Raw genomic sequence first — 12,636 nt, forward strand, 5'->3', positions numbered from 1 at the left:
CTGAATGTCCCTCCATATACTCTCTGGGATTCTGCAGCCTCTGCCCTGGTCTTTAGATGCCACTCACCCTCCTGCTTTCCAGATTCACATTAGTTAATTAAAATCTCCTGCTGTCAACGACTCACTTCATTTCTTCTTCACTGTGACAGTTCATACCTGTACACTTGCTTTTTTTTTTTTTTTTTTTTTTGCGGTACGCGGGCCTCTCACTGTTGTGGCCTCTCCCGTTGCGGAGCACAGGCTCCGGACGCGCAGGCTCAGCGGCCATGGCTCACGGGCCCAGCCGCTCCGCGGCACGTGGGATCTTCCCGGACCGGAGCACAAACCCGTGTCCCCTGCTTCAGCAGGCGGACTCTCAACCACTGCGCCACCAGGGAAGCCCCTGTACGCTTGCTTTGTCAACACTTCAGTTGCGTCTGGAAGTGGGCAAAGGCGGGTTATGTATGGGATCTGTCCATCATTTTGAATTAGAAGTCCTTTCTCAGCCCCAGTGACACTAGCCCTCGTTTTCTTCACTTCTTGACTGTTCTTCTACATTCTTTCAGGGTTTCTCTTTCTCCAGCCACCACTTCAATCGCTTGCTTTCCCCCAGGGTTCTGTATTCCACCCACTGAACACATCTGCTAGCACCGCTTCTCTGACGCCAAAAATCCACACGTCCTGCCCAGACTTTGCCCAGCTCCCGCTAACTCTGTCCAGCTTCAGATTCATTAGAGTTAATCGCCTGCTAGATACCATCACCTGGATATCCAAATCCCTGGTACCTACTTTTCAACCTGTTCAAAATACGACACATCATCGTTCTCTTAAAACTGCTCGTTCTCCTTTTCTGTCTTGATCGTTGGCAATATCAATTCCCCCTCCCCACTCCCCCCACAGTGAGCCCGGCTAGTAACGGGGGTAATCTTCAACTTTTTCCTTTTCCCTCATCCCCAAATCTAATCAGTCACCAAGACCTTCCCATTTTACAGTCTAAACGTTTCTCAAAACCTCCCCAATGCTTCCACGTGCTCCTCTCTAGTTTGAAAGGTCAAGAAAGGCCATCTCCCCTCCACTGTGAGGAACTAGATCTTGACACTGCACTTGAGCTGGGCAATCCTCAACAAACTGTGCAGTCATGTTTCTAAGTCTCTGTTGGCAAAACAGGAGATCTTCTGACCTGTGTTTGCGATCTCAGTTCACAATGGATGTAATGGTTTTGTAGGAATGGTGCAGGAAAGAGAAGTAAATCCTAAATGCCAATCTTCTGAGCATTCCGTGTCATTTAATAGCCTGTCATTTGTGATAAAGTTGCCTCTACTGGCCTTAGCACGATATTGATCAGGAAAAAAAATGTGACGCCAGATACTGAAAAAGGCTCCTGGTAAACTGGAACCTGTGTACCTATGAAGTGTTAAAACCATGTCCTATCTTAATAACCTCCCTTCCTGCTACCTCATGCTCTTTTTTTTTTTTTTTTTTTTAATGAATTATCTCTTTTTTTCTCACAACAGTAACAGAGGAGACCGAGGCTTAGCAAGGTTAAGGTCACATGATTAGTAAGTGCTGGGCTGAGACTCAAAACCATCTCTGCCTCTCTCCTAACCCTGTGCACCTTTGACTATTCAGCAGATCCCGTGTCAGGAGTTGGGATTCTTTAAAGGTAAGGGCCTGGCCCACCGCATTAAGGTAATCTTGCTCTGTGGCAGGCCTTGTTTTCAGTATTTTATATACACTGACTCAGTGAATCCTCACAGTAATCCTCTGAGGAATGTTCTGTTATCTCCATTTCATAGATGAGGAAACTGAGGCACAGAATGTTTGCAGGATCACACAGCTAGACCATGGATTTGAACCCAGCAATCTGATTCTGTCTGTGCTCTCAGCCACTCTGCACCACCTCCCAACCCCGGCTCCTGATCCATTTCCTGTTTTCCTTCCCTCAATTTCTACTGCACTCAGGAGCCTCTCTTTCCCCCTCCGCCTGTGATATCTACTTCAGTAGCCTTTTCTCCTTGACTCCTCAGACCCCTGCCGTTATAGGCAGCTGCTTCTTTCAGGGACACAGGGGTCAGTACCAGTGCTCCGTGCTGGCTGGGTCACCCCTGCTAGTTGTTCCATATCTGTTTCAGATTCGGAGCCGGGTTGATGTCATCAGACACGTGGTGAAGAACGGTCTGCTCTGGGATGACTTGTATATAGGATTCCAAACCCGGCTGCAGCGGGATCCTGACATATACCATCATCTGTAAGTCTGAAAATGCCTGTCGTGCTCTAGGCCACTGCAGAGGATGCTGTGGATATATAAGCAGAGTCGGTGACCAACTATGACCCCAGATTTTGATGGGTGTGTGAGATTCCGCCATTAGAGCTTTATTTCTTTGTTAACGTGTTAAAAAGCGAAACTGGTTAGGAAAATAACATTTTAAAGAGTCATTGTTTCCATATTCATGCAAATGTGTTTCAGTCTTTTCTGAAAGTGGTTTATGGTATGGGAAAGGGAAGGACATTACTAGAGGGAAAGGGTGTGTTTGGCCAAGACAAGAACGAGGAGGGGGTTTTATGTGGCAAAGATGTGATCATCGAAGACCATTATTTCCCATGACAAATTTTTGCCTGTGCCCCACTCTGAGCATGAATTTGGTGAACTAGTTGGTTAACGGGAATGGCCCTCCGAGTCTCTACCTGCTTACACTTCAAAACCATGTAAGTTTCCCATTGCAAAACTGTATATGTGGACTTCCCTGGTGGCACAGTGGTTAAGAATCTGCCTGCCAATACAGGCGAACACGGGTTTGATCCCTGGTCCGGGAAGATCCCACATGCTGTGGAGCAACTAAGCCCGTGCGCCACAACTACTGAGCCTGCACTCTAGAGCCCCTGAGCCACAACTACTGAGCCCGTGTGCTGCGACTACTGAAGCGTGCGTGCCTAGAGCCTCTGCTCAGCAACAAGAGAAGCCACCGCAGTGAGAAGCCCGCGCCCCACAACAAAGAGTAGCCCCCGCTCGCCACAACTAGAGAAAGCCCATGTGCAGCGACGAAGACCCAATGCAGCCAAAAACAAAAACAAAACCCAACTGTGTATGCCTTTAAGGCTGTAGTTGGAATATTTGAGTTGAAGTGTCAGAAGGGCCCATTTGCTATTTTCATATTTGCAACATAATCAGCAAGAGGGAGAATACTTCCTTATCATTACCACTGACCCTCTGAAAAGTTCAGGAATTTAATTTTAAATAAGCAAAGCCTACTATCTTGCTTCTGCCTTGAGGTCCCAGGCACAGGCATGTCTTGAATTTTCTTTTTTATTTATTTCTTTTTGAATGTTTTGAAATGATTTTTAAAATATTTAAAGAATGTAGACATTGTAAAATAAAAGGAAAGAACCGTACCCCACACTTCCCAGAAAACCTTGTCTGTTTCCTGTCTTTCCCTCCACCCATTCTCCAGGGTAACACTTGATCACAGCACAGTGTGTGTCATCCCAGGCCTAATTCTGAATACATCAACATTTAACTAAATATATGTGTTCTCAATAAAACGTCCCAGATAGTTGGGGAAGGAAGGTTATTGTTGCTGTTTTTTAATGTAATCCTAGTACATCTGTAACTTGCATTTTTTACTCATTAATATATCTTTGGTATCCCTAGTGTTAGGACACACAGATCAACCCCAAACATTTTAACAGCGGTAGAACATTACAAGTTTTGTTCATTTTCAACAAAACTTATACGTGTCTTCTTGTTCTGGAAGAAAAGGAAATGTAACAACTTTGGGGGAGATTCGAATGTTAACTTTTCTTAAAAAAATAATTCCATCTTGGAAGCTTCTGGGATATTGGTGCTGAAGCCTATTTCTTACGTTGTTTTGATAGCAAAGGTCATAAATGTAAGAGAAGCCCATAATGAATCTTGGAAAGCAGTCACAACCCAATTTATCTTTGTTGCTTTCAAAATGGGATTTATGAGTTTATTAAATATTTTTCTGGTCATAAAACTAATACATATCTACTGCAGAAAATTTGAAAAAATTTTTAAATACAAAAACAAAACAGAAAACAACAGTTAAAAACCACAAATGATCACACCATCCAGAGAGAGCAATTTGCATTTTGGTATCTAGTTAATCTTTCTTCACATGCAATTATTTTTATAAAAATGGGATAATACTGGACTTCCCTGTGGCACAGTGGTTAGGAATCTGCCTGCCAATGCAGGGGAACACGGGTTTGATCCCTGGTCTGGGACGATCCCACATGCCGCTGGAGCAACTAAGCCTGTGCACCGCAACTACCGAGCCTGCGCTCTAGAGCCCGTGAGCCACAACTGCTGAGCCCGCGAGCTGCAACTACTGAAGCCCGCGCACCTAGAACTTGTGCTCCACAACAAGAGAAGTCATCGCAATGAGAAGCCCGCGCACTGCAACGAAGAGTAGCCCCCGCTTGCCACAACTAGAGAAAGCCCGCGCGCAGCAATGAAGACCCAATACAGCCATAAATAAATTTATTTATTTAAAAATAAATCAATCAAAAATTTAAAAAACTGGGATAATACTATACATACTTTTGTTCCTGCATGTTTACTGAACAATCTTTGATCCACCCTGTAAGTTTCTAACTTTCACTATTTGAAATGATGTTTTGCCAAATAAACACGTAGGTGTGTCTTGCACACTTTCATAGTGATTTCTTAGGATAAATTCCTAGGAGTGGAGCTGCTGGATCCAGCACGCACTCAGTGTGTAGACTTTTGCTGCACGCTGCCAATCATCCTTAGGAAGCCAGCTCACCTCCCCAGAAATAACGTACAACACATTTACCTGCACCTTCACCAATACCAGGTCCTTTTGTGTACAGAATACAAGTCTATATTTTTACATATAAGAATTCCTTAAAGCAAGGCGCATCACAGAAAAATAAAAATAAGACACAGTTGTCATGTTTTAAGGGACTGCATTCAACACACTGGAAATGTTAAGCTACCTTAACATCTGAAACAGTACAGGAAAATGCTGCCTCAGGGAGAGCTGAGTACCAGGTACCCAACAGATCTTGGCAAAACAATAGACATGGAAGTTTCAAAAACATATTTTTCTGCTTTATCTCTTTTCAGGTTTTGGAACCATTTTCAAATAAAACTCCCCCTAACACCACCCAACTGGAAGTCCTTCCTGATGTACTGTGGGTAGAGAGGACCTGAGATTTCCCAGGTAAAGCATCCTGTAGATCTGGGAGACACCTTTATATCCATCCCATCACACTCTCTTTGGCATCTGAATTAAGCAGGCACCGTGCCTATCAGAAAACCTGACTTTCGGGGGAATGAGAGGAGCTAACGTTACAGGAAGAACATTCAAGTTTAAAAAGTAAATGAAATGAGTAGTGAGTGCCTCCAGCCCAAAGTCCATGGAATCTTTGGTCTGGTTGAGGTGAACATGCAGCCAATTAAAAGACAAAACAAAAATTATCCTAGGTGGTCAGTGAGTGTTCAGAGCTAAATCCTGAACATATGAAGGAAGGCAGCAACGAAAGACAAATACTGTGTGATTTCACTTATATGTGGAATCTAAAAAGCAAAACAAATGAACAAACATAACAAAACAGAGACAGTTACAGAGAATGAACAAGGTGGTTGACAGAGGGGAGATGGGTGGAGGGAGGAAGGAAATGGGTGAGGGAGATTAAGAGGTACAAACTTCAGTTTAAAAATAAACTTGCAGGTGCAGTCACAGGTATGAAATGTACAATGTGGGGAATATAGACAGTAACAATGTCATATCTTTGTGTGGTGACATTTCATAACTAGACTTATGGAGGTGATCATTTTGAAATGTATAGAAATATTGAATCACTATGTTGTGTGACAGGAACTAACACAGTGTTATAGGTCAATTATACTTCAAAAACAAACAAACGAACAAACTCATAGAAAAAGAGATCAGATTTGTGATTGCCAGAGATGGGGGGTAGGGGGAGGAGGAATTAGATGAAGGTGGCCAAAAGGTACAAACTTCTAGTTATACGATAATTAAGCACTAGGAATTTAATATACAACATGATAAATGTAATTAACACTGCTCTATGTTACATATGAAAGTGGTTAAGAAAGTAAGTCCTAAGAATTCTCATCACAAGGAAAACATATTTTCTACTTCTTTAATTGTGTCTCTATATGAGATGATGGATGCTCATTAAACTTAATGTGATAATCATTTCATGATATAGGTAAGTCAAATCATTATGCTGTATACCTTAAACTTATATAGTGCTGTATGTCCATTATATCTCAATAAGATAAACAAAAACACTGGAAGAAAAAGATAAACATAAAAAAGAAAAGCAGCAACCAAAACTGAAAGGAGAAAAACTAAAAACAGAGTGAGATGGAAAACATCACCTCTCCATTTCAGTAGACCCCTCTCTTTTTCAGACTGATGGAGATCAGCTTGTCTGACACAAACCAGACTTGACATTCCTTCCTACCACTCAGGATGTGATTTTATAAAGTGAACTATAAAACCTGTTTCCATACATTTGTTATTGGAAAGGACACATAATATTACTACAAAGATAGTAAATTCCTTGACTCATGCATTTATTTATTTATTCCACAAACAGCTATCCCATCACGTTGCATTGTAATAATCTATTGTCTCTTCCAGTCAGTAGACTCTGAATTTCTTAAAAGTAGACACTTTTGCCTGCGTTACCCTAGTACTCAGCACAGTGCTCTGTGCACACACAGTATTATGCATAATATGCATTTAGGGAAGGAAGGAACAAGTGAATTTCCATCTTTAACTGTCAGTGTGACTTACATCTTAAACTAAGCTTTGGTGTCCTTACCAGTAAAATTAAGGATCTAAATAGAATATTCTTTTCAGTTGTAATGTTCTTTATTCCATACTCTAGCCTAGATCTTCTAAGTTACCATAGGCTAGAAGGGATGTGAAAGGAATTCACATACAACTAGATTATAAGGCAGACTTAGTAAGCACTATATTTGTTGTACCAACTTAGTGTTGGGAGTACTGAGGAGAGAGAAATTACATCTGACTTTTTGCAATGACCAGGAAGAACTTTACAGAAAAGGTAGTATTTCAGGGGGGTAGGGAGGGGGCGTTAGGAGAGCACCTTGAAGGTTGGGGAATATTTTTAATGAGCTGAAATGGAGGGAGCAATGATAGAATATTCCAGACAGAAGGAGTGGGTGAAGTTAAAAAGTAGAAAAATACAAGGTGAATTAGAACAATGGCAAGTCCTCCTGGTGTGACAGAGAAGGAAGGGAAAGCAGGAACGAGGCCTGAGTGGCCCTGGGAGAATAAAGAGAGTCAGGAGTCTCAATGGGGATGCTGAGCGTCTTCAGTAGTTGCCAAAAAGCAGGAGGCATTAAAGGTAAGGAGGCAGCTGAACGAGACAATGCCAAGTCCAAGGTCTTGGAGATGGAGCAGATCTGAAAAAAAGGTCAAATATCAAGGAGGCAGTAGTACAGTGGTCAATACTTCAGACTTGGAAACTGACTTCTTGAGTTAAAATCTTGGTTCTGTCACTTACTATGTGACTTTTGAGGAATCTGTGTCTCAGATCTTCATCTGTGAAGTGAATATAATAATAGCACCTACGTCACAGGGTTGTGTTGTATTCTTAAGGCCCTTCTAGAAGAGTGAGTGGCACATGGTAAGAGAACAATAAATGGTGACTATAACAACCTTATGAAATAAACAGGAGAGTCATGTGACCTACAACCAGTCATTTGGTGAATCTGTAAAAAGTTGGGAGAGTCAATTCCAGTTTACATTTCAGCTCTAGATCCTCTTTTAACTTAAAGCATCATAGACTATATAACCTGAACTAAAGACTAAAAATAAAAATTCACCCCAATGCAATAAAAAAGAAAAAGTATTAAAATGAGTTTTATACTGCTGCTCATTAGTAATATCTTTAGTTCACAGGGATACCAAGCAACATGAAAAATTCAAGTATTTACTGATGCTACATCTTGAACATAGAAGCTTATACCAAAGAGACCATACCTTATTGACATCAGCAGTGGATAATTACATGTTGCATTTGTGAAATGTTCACATATCTTATGTTTGTTGGATCACTACATAGCCAGATTATTAATATTTTACTTATTCCGTCTATAATTTTCTATAAAAGAACCAATGAATGCAATAGGAACAACTTCTCTGTGGAAAAGAAAGATAACAGGAGATGTAAATCCAAGCATAGAAGAAATAGAACGGGCGGAGAAAAGGTTTCCTAGAAGACAGTGAAGAAAAAGAAAGGGGTGGGGGAGCAGAAGTTAAGCTAGGAGAAGAGAAGAAAGAAGAGAAATAGATAAATGAGAGGCTATAAGAAGAAAATAGGGAAGAGAAAAAATTAAGACGGAACTTAAAAAGGAGAATGTAAAAACAGACATTTTGTTCCTTAATAGATTGATTCCCCAAATAGAGTCCATGAATCTAATTGAGTAAGAAATGTTCATGAGCTGTTTTCAATTTTTCAAAAAGCATTGTTGAAATCATCTACTTACCAAAACAAGGCTGCGGAGGCTACCCTAAAATGTAATACTTGCATTGGGACTGAAAGTATTTTAATTTGGTAACAAAATCTGTTATTTAATGTAAATTATAAATTCTAACAAATGGCGGTATCTTTGACTAAGAGTATGAACACTAGCTAGTGATAAAATGAGTTTTATAGAAAATAATTTTCAAAATCGATAGAATAATCAACAATAAAGACCCATATCTTGAAAAAATTAGGAAATCCTCTTCTGAACACTTGAAAATGCTGTTGCAATGGTTAAAATAGGCAACCAATTTATTTCTGCTAATGTCTGTAGTTTTTGATGATATTCCCATGATTATCACATTATCCCTAGGAATATGTGATTGTTAACTACATTTCTATTTTACATATTGCTATTTCCAGTAACACAAACCCCTCATTGATCTGAACATCAAAATTGATTTTCTGATTATGTATACTACCTCTTTAATTCTGAAGATACAAGAATCCAGTGATGGAATTTATCTCCTTAAATCTCTTGATTATCTACTTCTCATAAAGATGAACACCAATGAAGTTTGATGGCTCTGGTTCACGTCACACATTATGCATATATTTTGTGATTTACATTATGCATATATTTTATAAATTAATTATCACCAAAAAATAAATGTATATCAACAGAATATGTGTTAGAATGTATATGATGAGCAAATAAAAGATTATTTTAAAATACGAATTTGTTTTCTCGCCACCAAGCCTATCTTTATTCTCTTGCTGTCTTCCTAGTTATTGCCGTCTGATACCCTGACTCCAGCAATTTGATATTACCAAGACCTTCAATCCATTGACCCTACATGTCCTCACTTCTCTCCTTATTCATCTTCAATGGTTCTTTTCTGCCTGTGTCCACATCACCCCCCCCTTTCTTTTTCTACCCCACATCACCTGCCCTCTTTCCCTCTCTCATATTCCAGATCTCATTTCCATGACTTAAACCCCAAACTATGAAATCATTCTTTATACCTTGCTCTAACATCTACTGGATCAGCAGATCCGTCACCTTTACCTTCAAAGTATACCCAGAGTGTAACCACTTTCAACCATCTCCACTGCTATCAAATCAGGAGAAAAAGGAAACCCACAGAGGTAATCTTGGCATTAGGAACTGGTTTTCCTTATGCCATGAATAGGCATCTGTCCGTTCCAAAAAAGGCTGACAAGCTGAATGCCTTGAAACTGGCTTAGAGCCGCTCAAGGGGATGCTGGGAAAGCCATTCTTGGGGAGGTGACTTGCAGGCTGCACAATCCTAAAGCCACTTTAGAGGGTCCCAGGGTAACAGCTAGTTGCTGGGCGCTGCTGCTCATGGAGAAACTAAGGTGAGCCAGAACAGAAACCATTTCCTTCTCTAGTGCCCCTCTAGTGCCCTCTACAGACAAAGCTTCATACTAGCTAGCAAAAGAGAAATAATTCTTTTTTGCATAGCCAGCAATAAAGAGTGGATTTAAAGCTGAGAGCTAATAAATTGATAACTGACACACACTTGATAATAATACATTTTGTAGTCTCTAGGGTAACCACTTAAGGAATTTTAAAAGGATGTGTAGCCACAAAGGTCATAGAGGGAAAATTAAATAGTTTAAAAATACTAATCTGTGAAAGAAGCCAATTAAAGAAAAAAAACATAAATGAGACAATAGAAAGTAAAAATCAAGATGGTAGATTATATCAATAATTGCATTAAATGTAAATGGATTAAGTGCTGTCATTAAAAGACAGTTTGACAGACTGGATTTGAAAAAACACTCTTTGCTTACAAGACATATAATTAAAAAATACACTGAAAGTTTGAAAGAAACAGAGGAAATATATACTATGAAAATACTAATAAAAAGATGGCTTAGCTCTCTTAAAGTCAAACAAGGAGGAACACCTCATAATGTAAAAAGTCTTAGTTAACCAGGAAGCTATAAAAATCTAAATTTATATGCACATAATAAGAGCCTCAAAATGTATAAAACAAAGAATGACATAACTAAAAGAAGAAATAAATTCAAATCAAAGATATTTGAAAATACCCTTTTCAGTAAATGATAAGTCAAGAAAATTTTCAAGACTATACTTGTACGTCTTTTCTTCAGAATTTTATGATCAGTTTATCATGCTCCAACTTGCTTTTGGAAAAATTTATTATCAGCAAGTTTATTTCCATGTCTGTTAAGGATCTAAGAGATTCTAGTGAGGGAAATGCTGAGACCTGGCCTAACAGAGGTGGAGCTGCAGAAGGAGGGGGAAAATAGACACAGTAGAGACATCCTGTCTTGAAGACGTCACAGTTTAAATGCCTAAAGATTTTGAAGGACCATTAAGTAACTGGAATTATTTTCCGTGATGACCCAGCTGCCCAAGCTGGATACCCCACTTGGCCTCCTTGTTTACTGCCAGGTAATAAGTAGCTTGCCAAAGAAAGGAAAACAAAGTTTACTATTCCCAAACTGTGGTTTTTCTTCTCTCTCTCTCTACTTTTTATTTTTTGTATCTAAATCCCATTTTTGGTGTGTTAAGAGGACATGAAAACAATCTGTTGATTGATTTCCCTTGTATACAAGCAAATTATAGGCTGATGATTATACTTATTTGAGTTATCTGACAGATCATTATAGCTTTAAGAAACTGCCGTGGTTTCAATTGGAGCTGGTAACTGTTTCAGTTAAAAAGTATTTCAGTTATGTAAATAGCAATTGAAAATTCCCACAAGAAGTGTACAGGATCTAAAGAAAACAATAACATTTTGTCAAGGGATATAAAAGAAAACTAGAACAAATAGGGAGGGATATTATGCTCTGGATGGAAATATTTTATGTTGTACCAATCTCTAAATTCAGTGAAGTCTCAATAAAAATCTAAAATTCATAAAGAACTCCAAAAAATAAAATTTTTAAATGTAAACAATGAAATAGAAACTTTTGCAAGAGATATGAATAGGAAATTCTCTAAGGAAATACAATTGGCAATGAATAAATGAAGCTTAAATTCATTAATAAGGTGTACCGGGATAAGTATACAGGAGAGCTAATTTGCAAAATTATTTAACATTTTTAAAATGAGAAGAAATACTTGAGGATACGGGGAGGGGGAAGGGTAAGCTGTGACAAAGCGAGAGAGTGGTATGGACATATATACGCTACCAAACGTAAAATAGATAGCTAGTAGGAAGCGGCCGCATAGCACAGGGAGATCAGCTCGGTGCTCTGTGACCAGCTAGAGGGGTGGGATAAGGAGGGTGGGAGGGAGGGAGATACAAGAGGGAAGAGATATGGGAACATATGTAAATGTATAATTAATTCACTTTGTTATAAAGCAGAAACTAACACACCATTGTGAAGCAATTATACTCCAATAAAGATGTAAAAAAAATGAGAAGAAATAAGTATCTATCAATTGTGAAATAATTAAATGTACTAGAATAGATCACATTCAATAGTGGTTAAAAACAATATAAATAGTAAATATATACTATTGATCCAGAAAGACCTATAATGCAGATTTTAAAAAGAATCAAGTTGCAAGTAATAAAATATTATGACTTTTATGTTAAAATAACACTATAGGGAATTCCCTGGCGGTCCAGTGTTTAGGACTTAGTGCTTCACTGCCGAGGGCCCGGGTTTGATCCCTGGTCTGGGAACTAAGATCCTGCAAGCCGTGTGGCCAAAAAAGTCTCTAAAAAAATAACACTACACATAGTAATGTGTACGTGTGTGTGTGTGTGTGTGTGTGTGTGTGTGTGTGTGTGTAACTCCAAGGAAGAAGATCTGGAGAGCTTACATCAATCTATTAACAGGATCCTTCATTTCTTAATATATTTCTGTATAACTTAAATGTAATAACAAGAAGGCATTCCTGTATTTATCATGTAATTAGGAAAACATAAATATTAGTATACATAGCATTGTAGACTCTAAATCCACCCTGTAACTCAGTTTTGATATTTTAAATATTCTTTTCCAGTTTTATTCAATATTTCTATTTTTACTATTTTATATCTTCTTGGGTATGCATTTTTAATATTGATGTGTTAAGATAATTTTCATGTCTGCAATATTCCATATTTTGAATGCACAATAATTCTTCTTCTGTTG

At 38.9% G+C, this 12,636-nt stretch overlaps 1 protein-coding gene across 17 annotated transcripts in view; it reads left to right on the forward strand.

Moving 5' to 3' along the window:
- LOC308623153 (cytidine monophosphate-N-acetylneuraminic acid hydroxylase) overlaps positions 1-9,226 on the forward strand; it is a 115,681-nt gene extending 106,455 nt beyond the window's left edge. For all 17 annotated transcript variants that reach the window (XM_081245175.1, XM_081245176.1, XM_081245169.1 and 14 more), the window contains 3 exons: positions 2,112-2,227; positions 5,090-5,186; positions 7,922-9,226. In XM_081245175.1, coding sequence (XP_081101301.1) covers positions 2,112-2,227; positions 5,090-5,165 — 192 coding nt within the window. In that variant the 3' untranslated portion in view covers positions 5,166-5,186; positions 7,922-9,226. The remainder of the gene's footprint in view (positions 1-2,111; positions 2,228-5,089; positions 5,187-7,921) is intronic.
- Positions 9,227-12,636: the final 3,410 nt, after the last annotated feature.

The sequence above is a fragment of the Mesoplodon bidens genome (assembly GCF_964165515.1).
Source record: "Mesoplodon bidens genome assembly, chromosome: 10".
NCBI classification, from domain to species: domain Eukaryota; kingdom Metazoa; phylum Chordata; class Mammalia; order Artiodactyla; family Ziphiidae; genus Mesoplodon; species Mesoplodon bidens.